Genomic DNA, 17,817 nt, shown 5'->3' with positions numbered 1-17,817 from the left:
CCAAAGTAATGTTATACGACTACTTTACGTATAAGTTTATGTATTACATTATGTACTACTTTATTTTCGAATGTAGTACATTACGACTACTTTGAGTTGCTTGGGGTCTCTCTCATTAAATTGCTTTTAAGTGAGACGCCAGCACAGTCTTTGTGGGATTTTCCTTTGCAAAATAACATTTCACTTTTTCCCCTTTTTGGGGTTTTTTGAGGCCCCAAAAAAAATTCACAATAAGTATATTCCAAGGTCATTGTGAACGCGTCTCTCTGCATTGAGAATAAGATATATATAATGTAAGTGAAAGGAAAGACGCTCTTTGGCGAAATTCAACGTTTGTTGGCGCATTCAAATGAGCTTCTGTAGGCACTCAAATTTTTTTTTTCATACGTCTCGTCTTTTTTGTACGTCTCACAATATTCTTTTTACCATGTGTTTGCACATTTTTTCAGCTAAAATTTGGGTTTCTTTTGAAATGCTACGCTGAGAGAAGTTTTAGGAGAAAAAAAAAATTTGAAACTTCTCCCTTTTTGTGTTAAAATTTATGGAATTTTTTAGCCATTTGGTGAATAAAATAAATTTCTCTTAGTTTGTCTGTTTAAAAAAAAGAGTCTCTGAGCTATGAAAGAAGCATAATTGGTGGTCAGGTGCAGATGAAGGTTTCTTTTTTCGGACGTTATTGCGCGCGGTTTATACATACAAATCACATTGTAAGAAAGTTGTGAATTAAACTAACCATCTTTCCTCCGGCAACCATTTTTAATTATTATTTGTTCTTGTGTTGATCACTTTCTTACACAAAGCACAATGTTTGATTTTTTTCTTCCTAAGGATTGGGTTTATCCTCAATATGGCTCACAGAATGTTCAGGAACGTTGTGGGAAGGAAACGGCGTCCCAGGTGGAAAGGATTTTTGATAGTTGGAACAAACACTGGCGTAGCACAGAGAAGCACAAAACTATTATTTTTTTTAAATTTAATCCAAATGATTGTGGCTAGTTGAGATCGCCCTCGAAGTCTGTACTAACTAAACTTGCTTCCTTGCACTCTCTTCAAATGCTGAGAAACTTGACTTTCTCAATTTTTTCAACATAAAACTCATCCACACGCCAACCGCAATATCCAACTCCCAACTGAGCACATTCAATTTGTTCAAACTACTTCCAACCAACGGTCATAATTCGTTGATTGCGTCACGACCGGGGAATACATAAAATCGCGCTATGTACACCCCAATACAACTGCCAAAGAGTATTTTATATTGGCAAAAGAAGAGGGAGAACTCGAGTTCTTCTCACAGCTTTTTTTTTTCTCTTCCTTTCTTTATATTGTGGCTATATTGTCTTCCACACCAATATTAAAGCAAAATTTTATGGTCCAGAGATGTTGAGAAATTGACAGACTCTTTTTCTCAAACACACTACATCGAGGAAAGCCCACGATACCACCAAGCAATTCTTTTTTTCAAAAGAGCGCCAAGCGTCGCGATAAACCGCCTTTTCCCCTTCTCATACGTTGCTTATTTTTTTTCATTCTCTCACTCTACCACACATGAGAGGAAAGACTTCAAATTGTAGAATGGAAGAAAAAACCGAAATTCCAGGTGAGATGAGCAAACCGTCCAGGTAAAACGGAACTATGCAGCACAAACCTCACAAACACACACACAAAGCAAGAAGTAAATTCATTTTATAGTGCGTTTCTCCGATGCACTCTGTACGAGAGATCGAGACACACAGCAAAAGCGGCTGTGGTCATTGTTGACTCAAGAGAGCATGGAATTGTTGACGCGCGTCAACAAGCACGTGACGCCTCCCGTACAAAGCCGTGAAAGATTAGAGATTATCTCGTATAATCTTTGTGAAATCCGCGCCGGAATTATATCGCTCTGAAGGTGCCACCAAGGAAGATATTTGGGTTGATTTTTCAGAAACAAAAGAAGAGGGAAATAATATTTGTAAATGAGAAGAAAATGCGTTCTTAAGAACCTAAACGTTGATCAGAGCTTAAACGAACTAAACTAAACAGATTTGATCATTTTATAAAGGCACAGAAAAGTATAGTTTTCATGGCAAAATGAATAATTTGTTGCAAGCAAAAGACTAATAAGGCTTTTTAAAAGACAAGCAGATCTGTCCTGATTGTTCAGTGAAGGAGTTTACAGGTTGCCTTATGAAACAGTTCGTAAAGAATCTTACGAAGATTCCTCAAAATTATGCACAAAAGTGGGCCTAAAATATGAATAAACAAAGCTTCTGAAACAGCCAATAAATCGGTTAATAATAATCGTTTGCAGGATATTCCTAGAGCCTGTTGAGTAGACTCCAAACCGTCAAGACTTGACGGAACAGGACGTCTAGTTTACTTTTCTTATAGAACTATATTTTAGTCTGTATAACATTGACGAGCGAATTCGTTAAAAGGCAGTTTGCATTTGAGATCAGACGATAGTTTTCGTTCAGAGAATACTGATATTCTGCTTCTAAAAGAACTATTTGACTGGAATTGTACGAGCTGCATGTAAGCCTATAGAACTACTCATTTTATCACATTTTTAGCTCTGATTGGGAAAGAATAAAACCTATAGGTTGCTAACTGAACTTTCTCCTAGCATATTACAGAACTAACCTTTGCAAGGACCTAGAATGAAAATCTACTCTTTTAAGCCTTTTTTTTTATTTACTCTTTAAAATAAACGAAAGAATTAATTTACGTTACGTTAAATGGGGCTAGGAGACTTTCATCTCCTGTGCACTGCGGCCCATGTGGGTCTATTGTGCGTCCCCTTGATTAATAGTGGATATTGAGGCGTTTGATAAAGTTGACGACCTCAATTGGAGTAATGCTTTTTGGGAGAGGCAATTTGCAGCTGCCTGTGCCCAAATGCAGCCTCCTAGAGTGGACCAATGTGTCACACTGGCAGAGAAGATGTTCGGCAGTTTCCACCTCGGAATTGCAGAATCTGCAGACGTCAGTGTCGGACCTGCCGAATTTTTTAAGCATGTAGTTCATAGGGCCGTGGCCCGTTGCGAACCATGCGTAGGTTCTAAGCAGCGGTTTGCTCAGATTTATAATTTCAGGGTGTTTTGGTAGGCTCGTTCCGAAGAACTTTTTAGCCTGTTTCATCCCCTTAGTAGAATTCCAGTGGTTTGTTCTTTTTTCGAACTCCCATTCCCGGATGCGGCATTTATATTCACATGCGGCGAAACCAAAAACGGGTTCTGGCCCTATTAGGCTTTTGCTAGACCCAAGTCTAGCTAGCTCATCTGCCATTTCATTCCCGCTGATGTTCGAGTGGCCTGGGGCCCACAGCAGTGAAACTTGGTAAACGTAAGAATTAGTAAGAATTAAGCTTGTTAGGCAACTTGTTTAGTTTTAAGTTTACAGATCAGGGAAAAATCAGGGAAGCCTACTAAACGCAAAACATCAGAACAACCTTCAGACAATTTTCAAGCAATTCTTCCATCTTTCTAACAAGCTTAAGAAAGTTTTATATTAAAACGGAACTCAAACACATCTCAATTTCATTTGAAGTATGCCTTTCATTGAAGACATTCGTGATATGCATATCACAAAACTATCTTCAACAGACAATCTTTCAAGCACAACTAGATCAGAGACACCTCCCCAGTTTTGGCATACGGTGTGTGAGGAGCTGTTATACTGTCATGAATACAAAATTAAGCATCTCTCTAGCTGAAATCCCTCACACAATTCCCCCAAGATCAACCTCACACAGCGCTAAAAATTGATCAACAATCACCTTCACCTGAAATGGAGAAAAAGAGAAGTCAAGACTGTGACTCCAAACTGATGCTTTTGCCTCCCCTCCTCTCATCCCCCTTTTGAGACAATCTCACACACATTGGTGGAAAGTTGGGGATATATGCTGTACATTACATAGAGATAGAAGTAAATATTGTATGGAAGAAGCAATAAACTCCACACGCCATCTTTTTCCTCCGATCATCCGTCAAAGAAGGTGTGAGTGAATCACACCGCGCTCTATTGCCTCACATGCCCCCACATCAAATGTTTCTAACTCCGACCGAGAGAGAGAGAGAATAATTGCGCGAAGACACTTCCATTGAAATACACCAACGTACATTTGCAGGTGATTTTTCCAAGGCAGAAGAGTATTAATCATCGTCAAGTGAATTAAATCATTCAATGATTCTCAATTGAATTTTTTTTTATTTTCATTTTCTTTATAAAAACCATTCTTTTGCACCTTTATTGGCACTCTTGTAGGTTTTATGTGATTTTTTTTTCACTCTTCTTGTACATTTTGTACTCAAGGTTGGTGTGTACGTCGTGGGTCAATTTTATTGAAGTGAGGCAGTGGGTGAAAATAAAAGAGAGAGAGAGAGAGAGAGTTGTATGAAATGTAGGTTAGCGGGGTGTCTATTTCACCTCATATTATGTTGTACCCTTCGTTACAAGTTTTCAGACAACACGCAACAACCCTAAAAATATCCACATAGTATATCAAAAGGAAGGATGCACTCCAAGATAAAGTTGGTGGTTGTTTATCGATCAAACTTGATGTACGTATGTGGCGTAATTAGTTGAGAACTCTGCGTTGTTTTGTGATTAATAAATAATCTAAATTTTCGCATTAATTTTAGTTAAAATGATTTTTTCTTACCTACTGATGATGCATCAAAACCGATTCGAAACGTCAAAGAAATTGAGGTTATGTTAATCTGTCAGTTTAAAATGTCATTTAATCTGACGTAAAATAATGCTATTGCCATACATCTCATCATATTCTAACGATAAGTAATAACTTCATACACAATGGTGTGAAAATGAGTCATAAACAAAACTCAAGCTTCTGATTAAATAAAATGAAATGTTGGCATTAGAGACACATGTTAGATTCAATTTAATCACGTATTTATTTATCATCTCACATTTGACACCTGTCAATTCTTAAAAGACATTCAAGTTCAATTTTATTCGTTATTTCATCTTCTTTCAGAACAATTTTCTTTCAATGCGACAATTTTTTCTCTCTCAGTGCATCACATCTCCTTTCTTGGAAAAGAAGTTTCACTATTTAATTGCAAAAAATTAAATATTCAATCACACTTTGATAGTAAATTACATACAATATTTCACGAATCTCAGCTGAAAGATCAAGGATAAGATTGTGTGCAATCATATGGCGAAAGAAACCTTGATAAATTCCCCAAGGAAAAAGTATATTCTTCTCGTCTGATAACACCAAAATCATATCTCTTTACATTTTTCTTCGCTTCTTTTGATCTTTTATTGCAAACTTCATCACGTATCTAAAAGGAAAATTGCTCCATATAAGTATGCGTCAGACATTTGCAGCATTACAATCCAAGGGGTGTTAAACTACTTAATATTTTAACTATTCTTTAGCGAATATTTACAAATATTCCAAATAGAAACGAATAATTAGGAAATTCTTTTTGAAATTTCAATGATTTTTTATGTAGCTCTCTAGCGACGTTTCGATGATTTTTTTTCTCATTTTCAGGCTTTTTTAAAGTGGCAAAAAGACTCAAAAGAACAAATTTTGTTTTAATAATCGTTAATAACTAATTATCCTAACTAAATTCCGAATATTGGGCCCTATTCAGCGACTAAGGAACCCTTGAAATTCGCTTGAAATCTTGAAATTTCAGTACAAAATTCAAAGATTTTAGGGGTTTCTTGGTAGCTGAATTAGGCCCATTATTTCACAAACAATCCTCCCCTTTGGTAAAAACCTTAGAACAGAAGAATTACATATTTACAAATTGAAAGCGGATGGCGTTTGAAATTAAAACTACTTTGTATTGCACTGTGCATCTAGCTCCTCTCGCGCCTCTGCCTCCCCTTATTCAGCCTCCTCCAGTCGTCCAGCAGTGTGGAGAAAACTGCAGAAATTATGATTTACTGCTTCACTTAACTCCCTCGGAAATGTTCAATGAAAAAAAAAAAAAGACATCGCTTCCAATTTCCCCAGTTAACGTGCTATAGCATTTTCTTAAATACTCCATCATCATACATACAACATAAATCTATGTGTACATAGATAGCTCATTGGTTTAATGGTGACAAAACGATCATACTGGGCCAGGGGGAGAGAAAGAGAGTAAAATGGGCAAATGAGAGAGAGAAATATTATATTAATTTCAATAATATTTGCCTACATTGAGCAGAGATATGCGCACAAGTACTCTGGGTGAAAGTTTCCGAGACTCTCAAAGCAATCAACAGGTGGTTGAAGGTAAAAACACTCTATAAGTGAGATTTCTCAAATAGTTTCAATAGTAATTTTCATTTGGCTCTTTTTTTTTTCTTTCTTTCTCTCGTCTCAGCATCTCTCACGTAGCCTAAGCCCAGCGTGCAATCACTTCGTGTTTAGCAGGGAGAACTCTGACCAGTGGACTTGCTTTTATCTGATAACCATCCACATCTCATTTTCTAATTGGTAAAAATCTTTGAATTTACCTTCGGGTTAAAATTCAAACAGGTTTTCCCGCCCATTTTCCACACACACACATATCGAACTCTTGCACTTCCTTCCTCCCACCCTACCCCCAAACTTGTCGCCAATTCAACTTTATGCACAAACACAGCAGTTTATTCGTAAAAAAAAAACGTTGCAAAATATGTATAAAATCTGCAACATAGTGCAATTTTATATTATTTTGTCCATTGCACTCCATCTCTTTCATTTCCTCTGCTGTGGTATGAATAAGAAGAAAAAAATGTCTTGAATTTCATGCAGAAAAAGCTCAAAAGAGGGAGATTTTTCTTTTCAAAGAAAAATAATAAAAAAATCTTACTCAATTCCTATAAATAGCGCGCGCCTATAGCAGAGTTTTTGCGATTATAATTCTCCAAAGGTCGCATCATCAATTGGCAGCCATATAAGGCCGAAAAAATGCGTGTCTAATCTAATCTTGCACAATTGTAAAACAAAAAATAATATATATCACATACTAAATAGTAATTTTGCGCCTTAGTTTATCTATGGAAGGCATCTCAGTGGAAAATCGCCAGCAAATGGTTTCTTCCTCACCGGCCGCATATAGCTCAATATAATTGTTTAAAGTCATTCGTCAATATCATATTTTTCCTCGCATAATTTGTTTAGTATTTATTTGCATAATTTATTGCATATTTGTGTGCATTTGAAAAGAGATAGAAAATTATTTTAATTTTACAGCGAAAATAAAAATTGTTTTTTACGACGTAGAATTTTCAAGGATTTCTTTTTAAAGAGAATTTTTCATTTCTATTTTCTTTTAATTTCATTTAGAACCTCTAAAATATCAGTAATTTTTTACGTAGTGTGTGTAATAAATTGTCATTCGTGTCGAAAAAACATACCCGGCAGGACTATAGGTCTTTTTACATTATTATTGTTTAACGATTCGAGAAAGAATTGCTGATGATAAAATTAGTTCTAAATATTTTCTAAAAGTAAACTTGTTATGATTCTTGAACAAGTTCTTTTTAGACCCTCACGTAATAAATTGTCAGTCATGTCAAAAAAGCTTACCCGACTGGACCACAGATCTTTTCACATTTTTTTTACGATTTCAGGAAGAATTGCTAATGAAAAAAAAATCTATCTTTTTTTTTAGATCATTCTTGATTTAGTTCTTATTAAGTTTAATTGGAAATCTATATTATTTTTTGAAAACAAAAATAATTAGAAATTAAACTTAGGGGAGAGCGGGGTTAAAAAAGTCACTTAAGGGTTTAGAAAAAGCTCAAAATTTCATATTTCCCAAACAGATAAAGCGAAATGTATAGCTCAATTCTTTAGGATATTTCTTTCCCTACAACTCTTTCTTAAATCATTTTATTCTATCTAGCTAGGAAATATGATATTTTAAGCTTTTTCCAAACCCTTAAGTGACTTTATTAGCCCCGCCCTCCTTTACTTATAATTTGGGTAATATTTCTTTATTAATTTATTTATTGTGAAGTGATGATAATTTTGAAACTTCAAAGAGATTTTATTCTTGAATTTTATAAATACGGTTTAAAGAAAATTAATTAATCTTTGCCAGCCGGGTAACGTCAAACAAAATTGACGTAAAAATCGTTACTGCGTAGAAAAATGAGAATTTTTTATAGATCCTTTTAGGCGACCTTTTGCCTCAAATTTGTTAGCTTAAAAACGAAGAAAAAATATCTTGGTAGATAAATTTATTAGAAAGGATAAAGAACCATTCAAGAACGACGTTAAAATTCATTTTCTAAGTCTTTCAACTTAACAAATCAATTAAAATAAATTAAAAGCTCTCTTTTCAAGCTTCCCAATTTTTTACCCATGATCTTCACGAGACATTGCAATATGTTGAAATTTCATGAAGATTTTTGAATTTTTTTTTTCGTTTAACCTCTACAATTTGACCCTCTTTGGTATGCAAAAATCGCAACAGGTTAATTTAGCGTGCCAATTCGTCCACAAGATAAAACAAGCAAAAATACATTTTTTCTCCTTTTCTTTTCGTTGAAGGATGGTGTTTGAATTTTGTGGAATATAAATTAACTTTTTGGGAATCTTGATAAATCACCTTTTGCCGCGAGAGTCTCGCGCTTATTTAGATTCTTTTCGGAGGCCCAAATTGGTGACATTCGCACATAATATGTGTGTGGATCTGCGTTTGGAAAAAAAACTTATCAAAAAACCAATTTCCTTTACGTAATCGATTACCAATGAAAAGAACTACAATGTGCGGGTGAGAGGACGGAGAAGAGCGCAAAAATGAGAGAGAGATTACATTTTGTTGTTGTTGCCATCAAGGTTGAATTAGTGGGGCACAATTGAAATTAAAAAAAATACGTACTAAATTACATATTACCGTGGAAATAGAGAGAGAGACTCCGAAAAAAAAAGCATGGAAAGCCCCCGTGAGGAATTTGAAAAGAGACCCAAAGCAATGGGCTGCGCGGAAAATTGTGTATAGCGTGCCCATCCCCAGAAAATGCTTCACAATTGGAGGGAATAATATTGGAGCACTAATTGGTGGCGGTATTGCCTCGCATGTGGTCTGAATTGATAAAAGAATGAAGAAAAAAAAGCTCACCATGGAGAATGTTATCTATCTCCAACACAAAAATAGTATCTCGCTCCTTCGTGGCCTTTTGTATCGTAGAATTCTCCCACATTTTATTTCTTTTTTAATAATTTGTCTTAACACTGCGCCGCGCGTCTTATCAGTTAGAGCGACAAAAAAAAGCACACAAACCTCCTTAACAGACACACCACACAATCACCTCGCGAGACGCCCAACATTCCTCACAAATATACTCAAAGAATGATATTTTAACTATGCTCAACTAATTTATTTGAATTGAGGAGCTTTTTGCAGAAAGTTCTTTTAAAAATTTACAGAAGAATATTTTGTTGTTTTCGAAATTTTTAGAAAACTTTTTAAGACAAAATATTATTTAATTTTTTATTCAAGAAAAGAGAATATAATATTTAACATTAAGACTATGAAGGGTTTAAAAAATATTTTAAAGAAATTAGGCAGAAGATTGTTAGTGTTAAGCAGAGAAGTTCAGAGAGAATCAGCAACAGAAAAGAAAACAAATAAAAATCAATAAGATCAAAGATCAAAGAATTTTGAAAAAAATTCTTTAAAATCTTTTGATGACTTTTATAACGATTTTGGCCTTAATATTTATCCTAGAGATGATTGATCACCAAGAAAAAATGAAAAATCTTTTATATTTTTGGTGATCTTTATTAGCTTTTTTTTTTAATTCTTCCTGACCTTTATTATTCTTTTGAAATTTTCCTAACGATCTTCATCAACATTTCACAAAAATTAAAAATTCTTTAAATGATCACAAGAAAATAAAACTTCTAATAAAGATCAACAAGAAAGATTGAAATTCGCGAGAAGATCATCAAGAAAATTTAAAATCTGAAAGATCATCAGAAAAAAATTAAAAATCAATAAGAAAGATCAAATATTGTAAAAAAGATCATCAAGAAATTTTTTTTAAAAAAATCTTCTAATTTTTTGATGATCTTCATAAGAATTTAATTTCTTTGTGGTGATCTTCCTGAAAATGTTTATATTTATCTATTCATTGAGATTATTCTGAAGATGATCGTGAAAAAAATTAAAAATCCTTCTTAATATTCTTGATGATCTTATTAGTTTTTTTTTTATTTTTCTTGGTGATCTTTATTTGTTTTTATTATTTATTTTTCTTGATGATCTTTTTTAATTTTTTTCAATTTTCTTAAAGATCTTCCTTAATATGTATTATCAAGATAATTTGTTTCCTAAACTGTTTTTGAAGATATTCCTTGAGATTTTTTTATTAATCTTTTTTTTTTTTAATTCTCTTATTGATCTTGAAGTTTTTGGGTGATCTTAAAGATTTTGATCTTTCTTGAAGATCATGTTCCTTAAAATTCTCAGTTTATCTTCGTGATCGATATTAAGATGATCATTGGGAAAAATGAAAAATGAATTGATAAATAAAAAATAAATAGGAAAAAGTCAAAATATTAAAGATAAAAGAAGAAACTTCTACAGCAACCATTAAAAAATAAAATTATTTTTAAAAAATTTTCACAGAAGCCGTAATATTCACGAAGAAAAAAATGAACAAATGTAAAGTCAAATAAAGAAATTTCCACCACCAAATAAATAAAATTTCCCATCGTACTCACAGATTTCGGCATCTTTGCAGCTCTTTCACTCCCTTGGCCGCTTCTTTATTCTTTCTGCGATCTTCGTCACAATTCCTTTTTTTTCCTTCACTTTATTCTCGTGTCACACAAACCCACACTCTGCGAGAAACAAACTTTATCTGTTGAAGAGGGACAAGAGAAGAAAAAAAAGAAGCGAATGACAAACATGTAAAAATAGATTTGATGCAAGTGATTTCTTTTGCTTAATTATTATGGTGTGTTATGGTAGAAAAAAAAAATCATCGGTGTGGTCATTTTGCGATGGATTGTGTGGGGATTCTCTTTGTGAAGCCCCCCCCCTCAAACACACATTTTTTTGTTCATTAATTCATTGAATTGCAGACACAGAATGAGTAAATTTTCCATTGATTTCGATAGCACGAGGAAATAAACACGCGGTGGCGAGAGAACGGAAATCTCACAGAGATTACGCGTATTCCCTGAGGAGAGATATGAGCGAGTTTGCAGAATTTTCAATTGAAAAATTAAATTAAAATACGTTCCAAGAGATAAAATGATAGGAAAACTAGTTAATTATGTTTTATATGTAGTTAGTTTATGCTTCTGGCATTGGAGGAATAAAATTGTGGAATGAAATATCTCTGGTTGATAGCATAAGAACTGACGACGTTTTGCAATTGGAATAATGTTGAAAAACTCTGCAATTGAGTCAATAGTCATAAAAATTTAATATTCAGTTTTTTTGCAAAATCGTTTTAGTGAAACTTGATAAAAATCAACAATTGAAAAAAAAAAATACTGGATAAAGATCTTTAACTTTTAAACATAATTTAGGTACCTACTGATTCGTAAATTTTTCAGTGAAACACAAGAAACAGAAAAATTTTAAATGAAACATAGAAAACTAGTTCTGTAAAATAACAAAATTAACGCAAAAACGTTAAAAATTTGAAATAATTTTCATGAAATACGTGAAACTTAAAATTCGTTCTGAAGAAAGCGTTCAAAAGTTTAGAAACTTTTTTTTTTTAAAAACATACGAAACCATAAAAATTGTTCCGAATTCGAAAAAATAATCAGATACTGTCTCCACGCAAAACAAGAGCCGAGACAGCAAGACTACAAAATGTAGAAATCCTAAACAATAATTCTATGGAACACAAGAAACTAGAAATTGTTCCACACAATCCAAAAAAAATTGTCCAGATGAAACACTAGACACCACAAAATCCAAAGAATGTGAAATAAACATCAAAAACTTCATCAGAATCCTTAAAAAAAACCAAAATTCTTTCTAAAAAATGTTTGAACATCCGAAACATTTTTTTTGGAACATGAGATATCAGAAATATTTGGACGAAACGTATAAAAACAATGATATCCCACCAGAATAATCTGTTTTTGATAAACACAATTTTTATTCTCTAATTAAAAAAATATTACATTATAATTACAAAAAAATAAAATAAAATAAAAAGTGTACAAATTAAGGGGGGTTTCTTGGGCAAACTGTTGGAATTTACACATTTCTAATATTTCAATTTTTCTTTGGGTTTTTCTTAAACTTGGTTTTCCGATGTTGGTTACATTTGTAGCCTAATTATTGAAGAGTAAGAAAATCACTTTTTGCCATCTTAGGTGCGACGCCATCTTGTGATTTTTTGACTTTTCCCGAGAACTGCCCTAAAACACAAAGGTAGGTTTTTCTCAGGATCTCCTGGATGGATTTTGATGGAGTAAAAAGCAAATGGAAGAGAAAATACCAATGCAAATATTGATGCACCATAATTTTGAATTTCCATTTTGGGACTGAGAAAAGTGGAAAAATGTGACTTGTTCACATTTTTTTGACGTTTTTCCATTTTTCTCAGCCCCAGAATAGAAATTCAAATTTCTGTTCCGGTACATTTTCCACTGACATGTTCTCTTTCATTTGCTTTTTACCCCATCAAATTCCATCCAGTAGATCCTGAGAAAAACTTACCTTTGTGTTTTGAGGAAAATCACAAGATGGTGGAAAGTTTATATTCTTACTCTTCAATAATAAGTCTTTCAATGTGGCCTACACTGGGAAACCAAGTTTAAGAAAAACCCCAAGAAAAATATAAACATTTAATTTCATCAGCTCTCAAGAGACCCCACCCTCCCACCCTTAACGTAACAAAAATGAACCAGCCGGGTTATGTTTTTCTACGGTATGTTATTTCGTATTTATTTACACGTCCCGCCGAGAATAATTTTTGAGATTTTAACTACATACATTAAAATTTTTTAAGTTTTTTAAATTCTCCACAATTCTTCCACAAATGAAAATTTCTGAATGTCAACCTGCTCCAAAAGTGATTCACTCAACAGAATTTGTGGAAAATTTTCCATTTCAGCACCCAAAGAGATCTATCTCGAAACTCTTCCACAGATCAAAGTGCAATGAGAGATCGCACACTACCTGAAGCACCTGAAGAGGCAGCAAGTTGTCTGTGTGGCGAGAAAGTCAATCTATTTTTTTTTCTGAGTGAGTAAAGTATATATTTTGGACAAACAATCGGCACTTTGGTGGCAAATAAACCAGGAACCGGCTCAGCATGTTTAGCTGTGCGTTTTTCCCAAAAACCGTGCTGAGTGATGACTCCTGACCAGTACATACATCAGATTGCGTCTTATTAGTCATTTTATGTGAATAAATTTGTGGCGAAATCTCACGATTGAATTAATGCGAGGAGGCTGCTTGAGAGAAGGTGATTTCAATTATCGATTTGCCGCGAGATTCGTGTGCAGTGGCGCACTGAGGGATCCACCACAGGCAGGAAAGCCTCAGAGAGTCTTCCTGAACGTCCGGAAGAGTATTTCTGTTGCAGATTTAGAGAAAAAATGAGAGAATCTGAGAGAGAGTGGGTCGCGCTCTAGTGGGAGAAAGTGCCAAGATTGCAATTGAGGAAATCTCCACGCCTGGGGGCCCCAGTGTCCAGTTGCAATCATCATCCAGCGAGTCTTGTAAGACGATGACGTTCGCAGGTTTTCCACACTGACCGTCCATTGCTCCGCGTGAGGGAGTTTGGGTGGAGCTACCCACCCTCTCCTATCCACAGAGAGACAATCAATACACACACACCCTCTCTATTCCGGAACATCGTGCCCTGGGTCAGGGAATCCGCGTCTCGCCGCTGCGCTCCAGCGCGGGTCAGGATTTCTCTGGATCTCGGAAAAATTCCTTCGAATGACGCGCCGTCAGTGAGAACACCTGCTGCCCCTTTCGCACCCATTGTTGCAAAGTGCATTGCAAAGTGCCACACCGCACTTGCCTGCACACCCACACTCACCCTTTTTGTGATGAAGGAGTCACGCACGGGGTCGGAAAAATGCCCACACGCGAAGGAAAACTAAAAAAGAATGGGAAAAACTAAGAAAAATGTCGCTTTTTTCACACTCAACTTGACACTCTCGTGTGCGAGGAAAACTACCACACTGAAGTTACTCACACACGCCACGGAGGAGGGGATCTTAATTTGAATTTGCCGTTAATACACTTTGCGTTGCAATTGCGGGAAACTTGGATGAAACATAAATTCGCGTCTTGGAGTTTTCTTGTAGGAAAAATGGAAAATAATTTTATTTGCAAGATGAGATTTATTTTTCAAACAATTAGACCAATTAAAGAGTCGTTATGTGAGTCAAGATTTAATTTCTGATTGTTTTAGTTTTGGACATTTTGAATAAATCTTAAAAGTTATTTGGGAATAATTTATTTGGATTTTTTTTTACCAACTTCTGCCAATTTTATAAGTCCAATAAGAGAATATTGAATATACTTTCTTGGCGATTTCTTTTAAATCTTTTAGCTGTAATATTAAAAAATAAGTTTAAAAAAAAATACTTTAATAAAATGTAGGAAAATGATTTTTTTCTGTGGAGTAAAAAATTTCATTCATTCATGAAATTCGTGGAAATATTTCTCCTCTTCGACTAAATCAAACAATGAAACATTTCCCGATCATTGTCGAATTCTTTGCCGCACGAGCCGAAGAGGAAAATCTCGTCGATAACTTTGAGGACACGAAAATTCCCGAAGTTTGTGAGGTTGTTTTGTCAAAACAAAGATTTTGTGCTGCGAGGGCTGTTTTTCTGAAGGTGCTTTTCGGTGTCCAGGATGAATATCACACACAGAAAAGTCGCCAGGCTGGTGGTGGATACATTGAGAAAAAGATTTTCCTATCAGGCAGCTGCTCAGGTGTGTAATTGGCGAGAAAATCGTCTTGGAAAGAAGGAGGATTTTCCGGCCACATTGCCAGGAAGTTGGAAGTTCTTCTGCACGGTAAAGAGTGATCCAATTGGAGCTGCCTTGATTGATTTGGTGACCTATGAAACGGTGTGCTCAGACACCCTTGAGGGGCTCTGTGAGTACTTTGAGCAGCTGGTTGAGGGAACACCGCATCTTAAGTCTGGAGATGTTTTCTATTCCGTGAGTTTTCCTTGACTGGAATTTAAAGAAAGATTCGTTCAATGTGATTATTTTTTCAGGATGGAGTGCTCACCGTGAAACTGGGAGCAAAATATGGGACTTATGTGATAAATCGGCAGTCCCCAAATCGACAAATCTGGCTGAGTTCCCCCACAAGTGGCCCCAAACGCTATGATTTCATTCCCGGAGAGAATAAAGGTCCTGGGAAATGGATATATAAGCACGACAGCAGGAGTCTCCATGAACTTTTGCAGGAAGAAATTCAGGAAATTGTTCAGAAGGACGTGGATTTCTTCAGCCTCCCACATAGTGGCAAAGCCTGACCAGAATAGTTGGATAGGAATCATGTGAAATGCCAAGAATCTTCCCAAGAAGACGCCTGCAGGACTCTCGCCACATGCAGAATTAAAATAAATTAGAAGGATAAAATGTTTTTTTTTTGGTACAAAGTTTGTTTTATTTTTTCTGAGTTATAGCCTCTTTAGACACGGGGCTTAAGCCTTGAATTACTAAACCTTTGCCAATTTGAGCTTTAACTCTGGGGATTAATTTTGAAGATTTTTTTTTGCTTTAACGTCTTGTCTGATGCTCAAAATTGTCCATTAAGATGAATAATCTTCTTTTAAATGAATTTCCTTAAACTGAAAACCTTCAAAACGGAAAGAGAATTTTCATTAATTTATGAATTTTCTGTTTAAAAAATTCTTTTGAAATTCATTTTAAGAATTTGATCCATTTTCACATGGAAAGTCAATCATAACGCGTCCAGTTATTAGAGTTGGTATACCACAACGCGGATGGGTCAGTCTATGCGTTGTAATTTAATTTGTGAGTAGTATTAGTAGGCAAAGTCGATTTTTTGTGAAATTTAGCAATTTGACAGATTAAAATGCTTATATCTTAAGTTCTATTAGACCTACAGAAATTTCTTGACTAGTTATGGAAAGCTATTGAAATAAACTGTAATCTGATGAATATTTCGATACATTTCAAGGTCACCCCCAGAACACAAAATGGCGGATTTATGTTCTACCAAAACAGTTTTTTGCACTTTTCGTCCTGAAGGAATGGTCCTAGAGATTTTTTATGTTCCAGAAAGTTGTAGAGTTTTGCAAAACCTTTAATTTGATACCAAATTGAGCAAAATCGGACAAGCGGTTCAAGCGATATGGCTCTTAGAACTTTTCAAATGCAAGAATTTTTCAAATGGCCATATCTTTTAAACGGCGACATAGAATTTCTTAATTTTCGGACTGGTGAAAGATATTAAGACAGACTACAACATATCAAAAATTCAAGAAAATCTATGATCGGGATTCGGAGATATTGCCCCTTAAAGTTAGGCAATTTTTGTTTTTTGTTTTTAGCGCCTCTTGCGGATGTTTTTGAAACTTGGAATGTTCTAAACAGTTGTAGAGCTTCTCAATACCTTTCGTTTGATACCAAGATGGCCAAAATCGGTTAAGCCGTTCTTGAGTTATATCGAAAAAACACTTTTTGCTTTAGACCGCCATATTTGCTAAACCGCTTGACCGATTTTCAAGTATGAATTATCGATGAAAACGTCTCACTGAGCTCTACAACATACTAAAATTTCAGACCTCTAGCTACAAGGGAACTGGTTGACGGTGTTTCAAAATGGCGGACGGCGGCCATCTTGGATTTTAAAAATGTGAAAAATGAAAATTTATACCCACATTTCTATAGAAAACTTCAAACCGGAAGTCTCTATCTGTCACCGTTTTCGAGCTATAAGGCAAAGTTTGGGCGACCGGCAGGACGGCCGGCCGTCCGGATCAAAATTTTTCCACCACAATTTTTGGAATGTGGGATGTCTAAAACGTGCTCATACCAAGTTTGAGCCCGATCTGAGGTGGTTGGTTTTTCCGACGATTACAATACTTGGTATGCCACGATTGTGGTATACCAACTAAATGATTTAAGGATTTTAAGGGAAGTCCCTAAAATAAACCGTTGAAACAAAAATTGGCAAAAGAATTAGTTTTCATCTCCAAGTTAACCCTTGGAATGTGGAGCGGGGTCGTTGAACGACCCCAGCGCTATATTTCGTGCTATAACTCAATAAATATAAAAGATAGCGTTCCCATCTTTTGGAAATAAGTTCTTTGGTTATCTGAGGAGGTTGTGTAAAAATTTCAGCTCAATCTGACCACCACAAGAAAAGTTATCAAGGAAAATGTAGAAGAAGGGAATTCAAAAATTGGTGTAACGGTCATGCTGCGGAAAATTTTTTAGAGCATAAACAACACAAAACATAATTAGAAGCATGTAAATGTGCAAAACAATAAAGAATATTCGAGAAATATTGCCATTTATCACGTTGCGGGAAGTGAGGGGAATGTGGGGAAGAGTGAAAAAAAAATTGCAATTTCTTGGCAAATTTCTCAAAAAGAAATTGTGAAAAATGATTGAAAAATGTTTTTCCCTAATATCTCCTTCTAAGTATTTTAGGGCGGCGAATTTGTGGTGTAGGGTGCAAGAGGACTATATAAGGAATCTATAGGCACTAACCCGACAACTCCAGGTTGTATAGTTTGGGAGAAAATTGGCCTACTTTTTGGGGTCGTTCAACGACCCCAAAAAGAAGGCCAATTTTCTCATAAACCATAAAACCGGGAACTGTCGGGTCACTACCTTTACACTCCTTATATAGTCCTCTTGCCGCTTGAATCACAAATTCGCCACC

The 17,817-nt window shown here is 35.1% G+C and overlaps 2 protein-coding genes across 5 annotated transcripts in view; one reads left to right on the top strand and one right to left on the bottom strand.

The window, feature by feature from the left end:
- LOC129788731 (moesin/ezrin/radixin homolog 1) overlaps positions 1-14,176 on the bottom strand; it is a 40,068-nt gene extending 25,892 nt beyond the window's left edge. Inside the window, exons 1-2 of one of the 4 annotated variants that reach the window (XM_055825048.1) lie at positions 13,972-14,176; positions 10,673-10,812 (exon numbers count right to left, since the gene is read on the bottom strand). In XM_055825048.1, the coding sequence (XP_055681023.1) occupies positions 10,673-10,684 (12 nt within the window). In that variant the 5' untranslated portion in view covers positions 10,685-10,812; positions 13,972-14,176. Of the gene's footprint in view, positions 1-733; positions 10,813-13,971 lie in introns of all 4 variants that reach the window. The other 3 variants (XM_055825046.1, XM_055825045.1, XM_055825047.1) reach the window with 3 other exon arrangements.
- Positions 14,177-14,728: 552 nt separating this feature from the next.
- On the top strand, positions 14,729-16,047 carry LOC129788793 (frataxin homolog, mitochondrial). Its single transcript, XM_055825130.1, has 2 exons — positions 14,729-15,110; positions 15,170-16,047. The coding sequence occupies exons 1-2, from the start codon at positions 14,799-14,801 to the stop codon at positions 15,431-15,433; spliced, it is 576 nt and encodes a 191-aa protein (XP_055681105.1). The 5' UTR covers positions 14,729-14,798; the 3' UTR covers positions 15,434-16,047.
- The last annotated feature ends 1,770 nt before the right edge of the window (positions 16,048-17,817 follow it).

Source organism: Lutzomyia longipalpis, chromosome 2, assembly GCF_024334085.1.
Source record: "Lutzomyia longipalpis isolate SR_M1_2022 chromosome 2, ASM2433408v1".
In the NCBI taxonomy this organism is placed as follows: domain Eukaryota; kingdom Metazoa; phylum Arthropoda; class Insecta; order Diptera; family Psychodidae; genus Lutzomyia; species Lutzomyia longipalpis.
Note: the sequence above shows the minus strand (reverse complement) of the source record. Positions and strands in the feature narration are given on the sequence as shown.

Bases quoted from the DNA above. Each gene is read 5' to 3' on its own strand.
- LOC129788793 (XM_055825130.1), top strand. From the start codon at position 14,799: ATGAATATCACACACAGAAAAGTCGCCAGGCTGGTGGTGGATACATTG. The intron at 15,111-15,169 runs GTGAGTTTTCCT...TTATTTTTTCAG, and splicing joins CTGGAGATGTTTTCTATTCC to GATGGAGTGCTCACCGTGAA.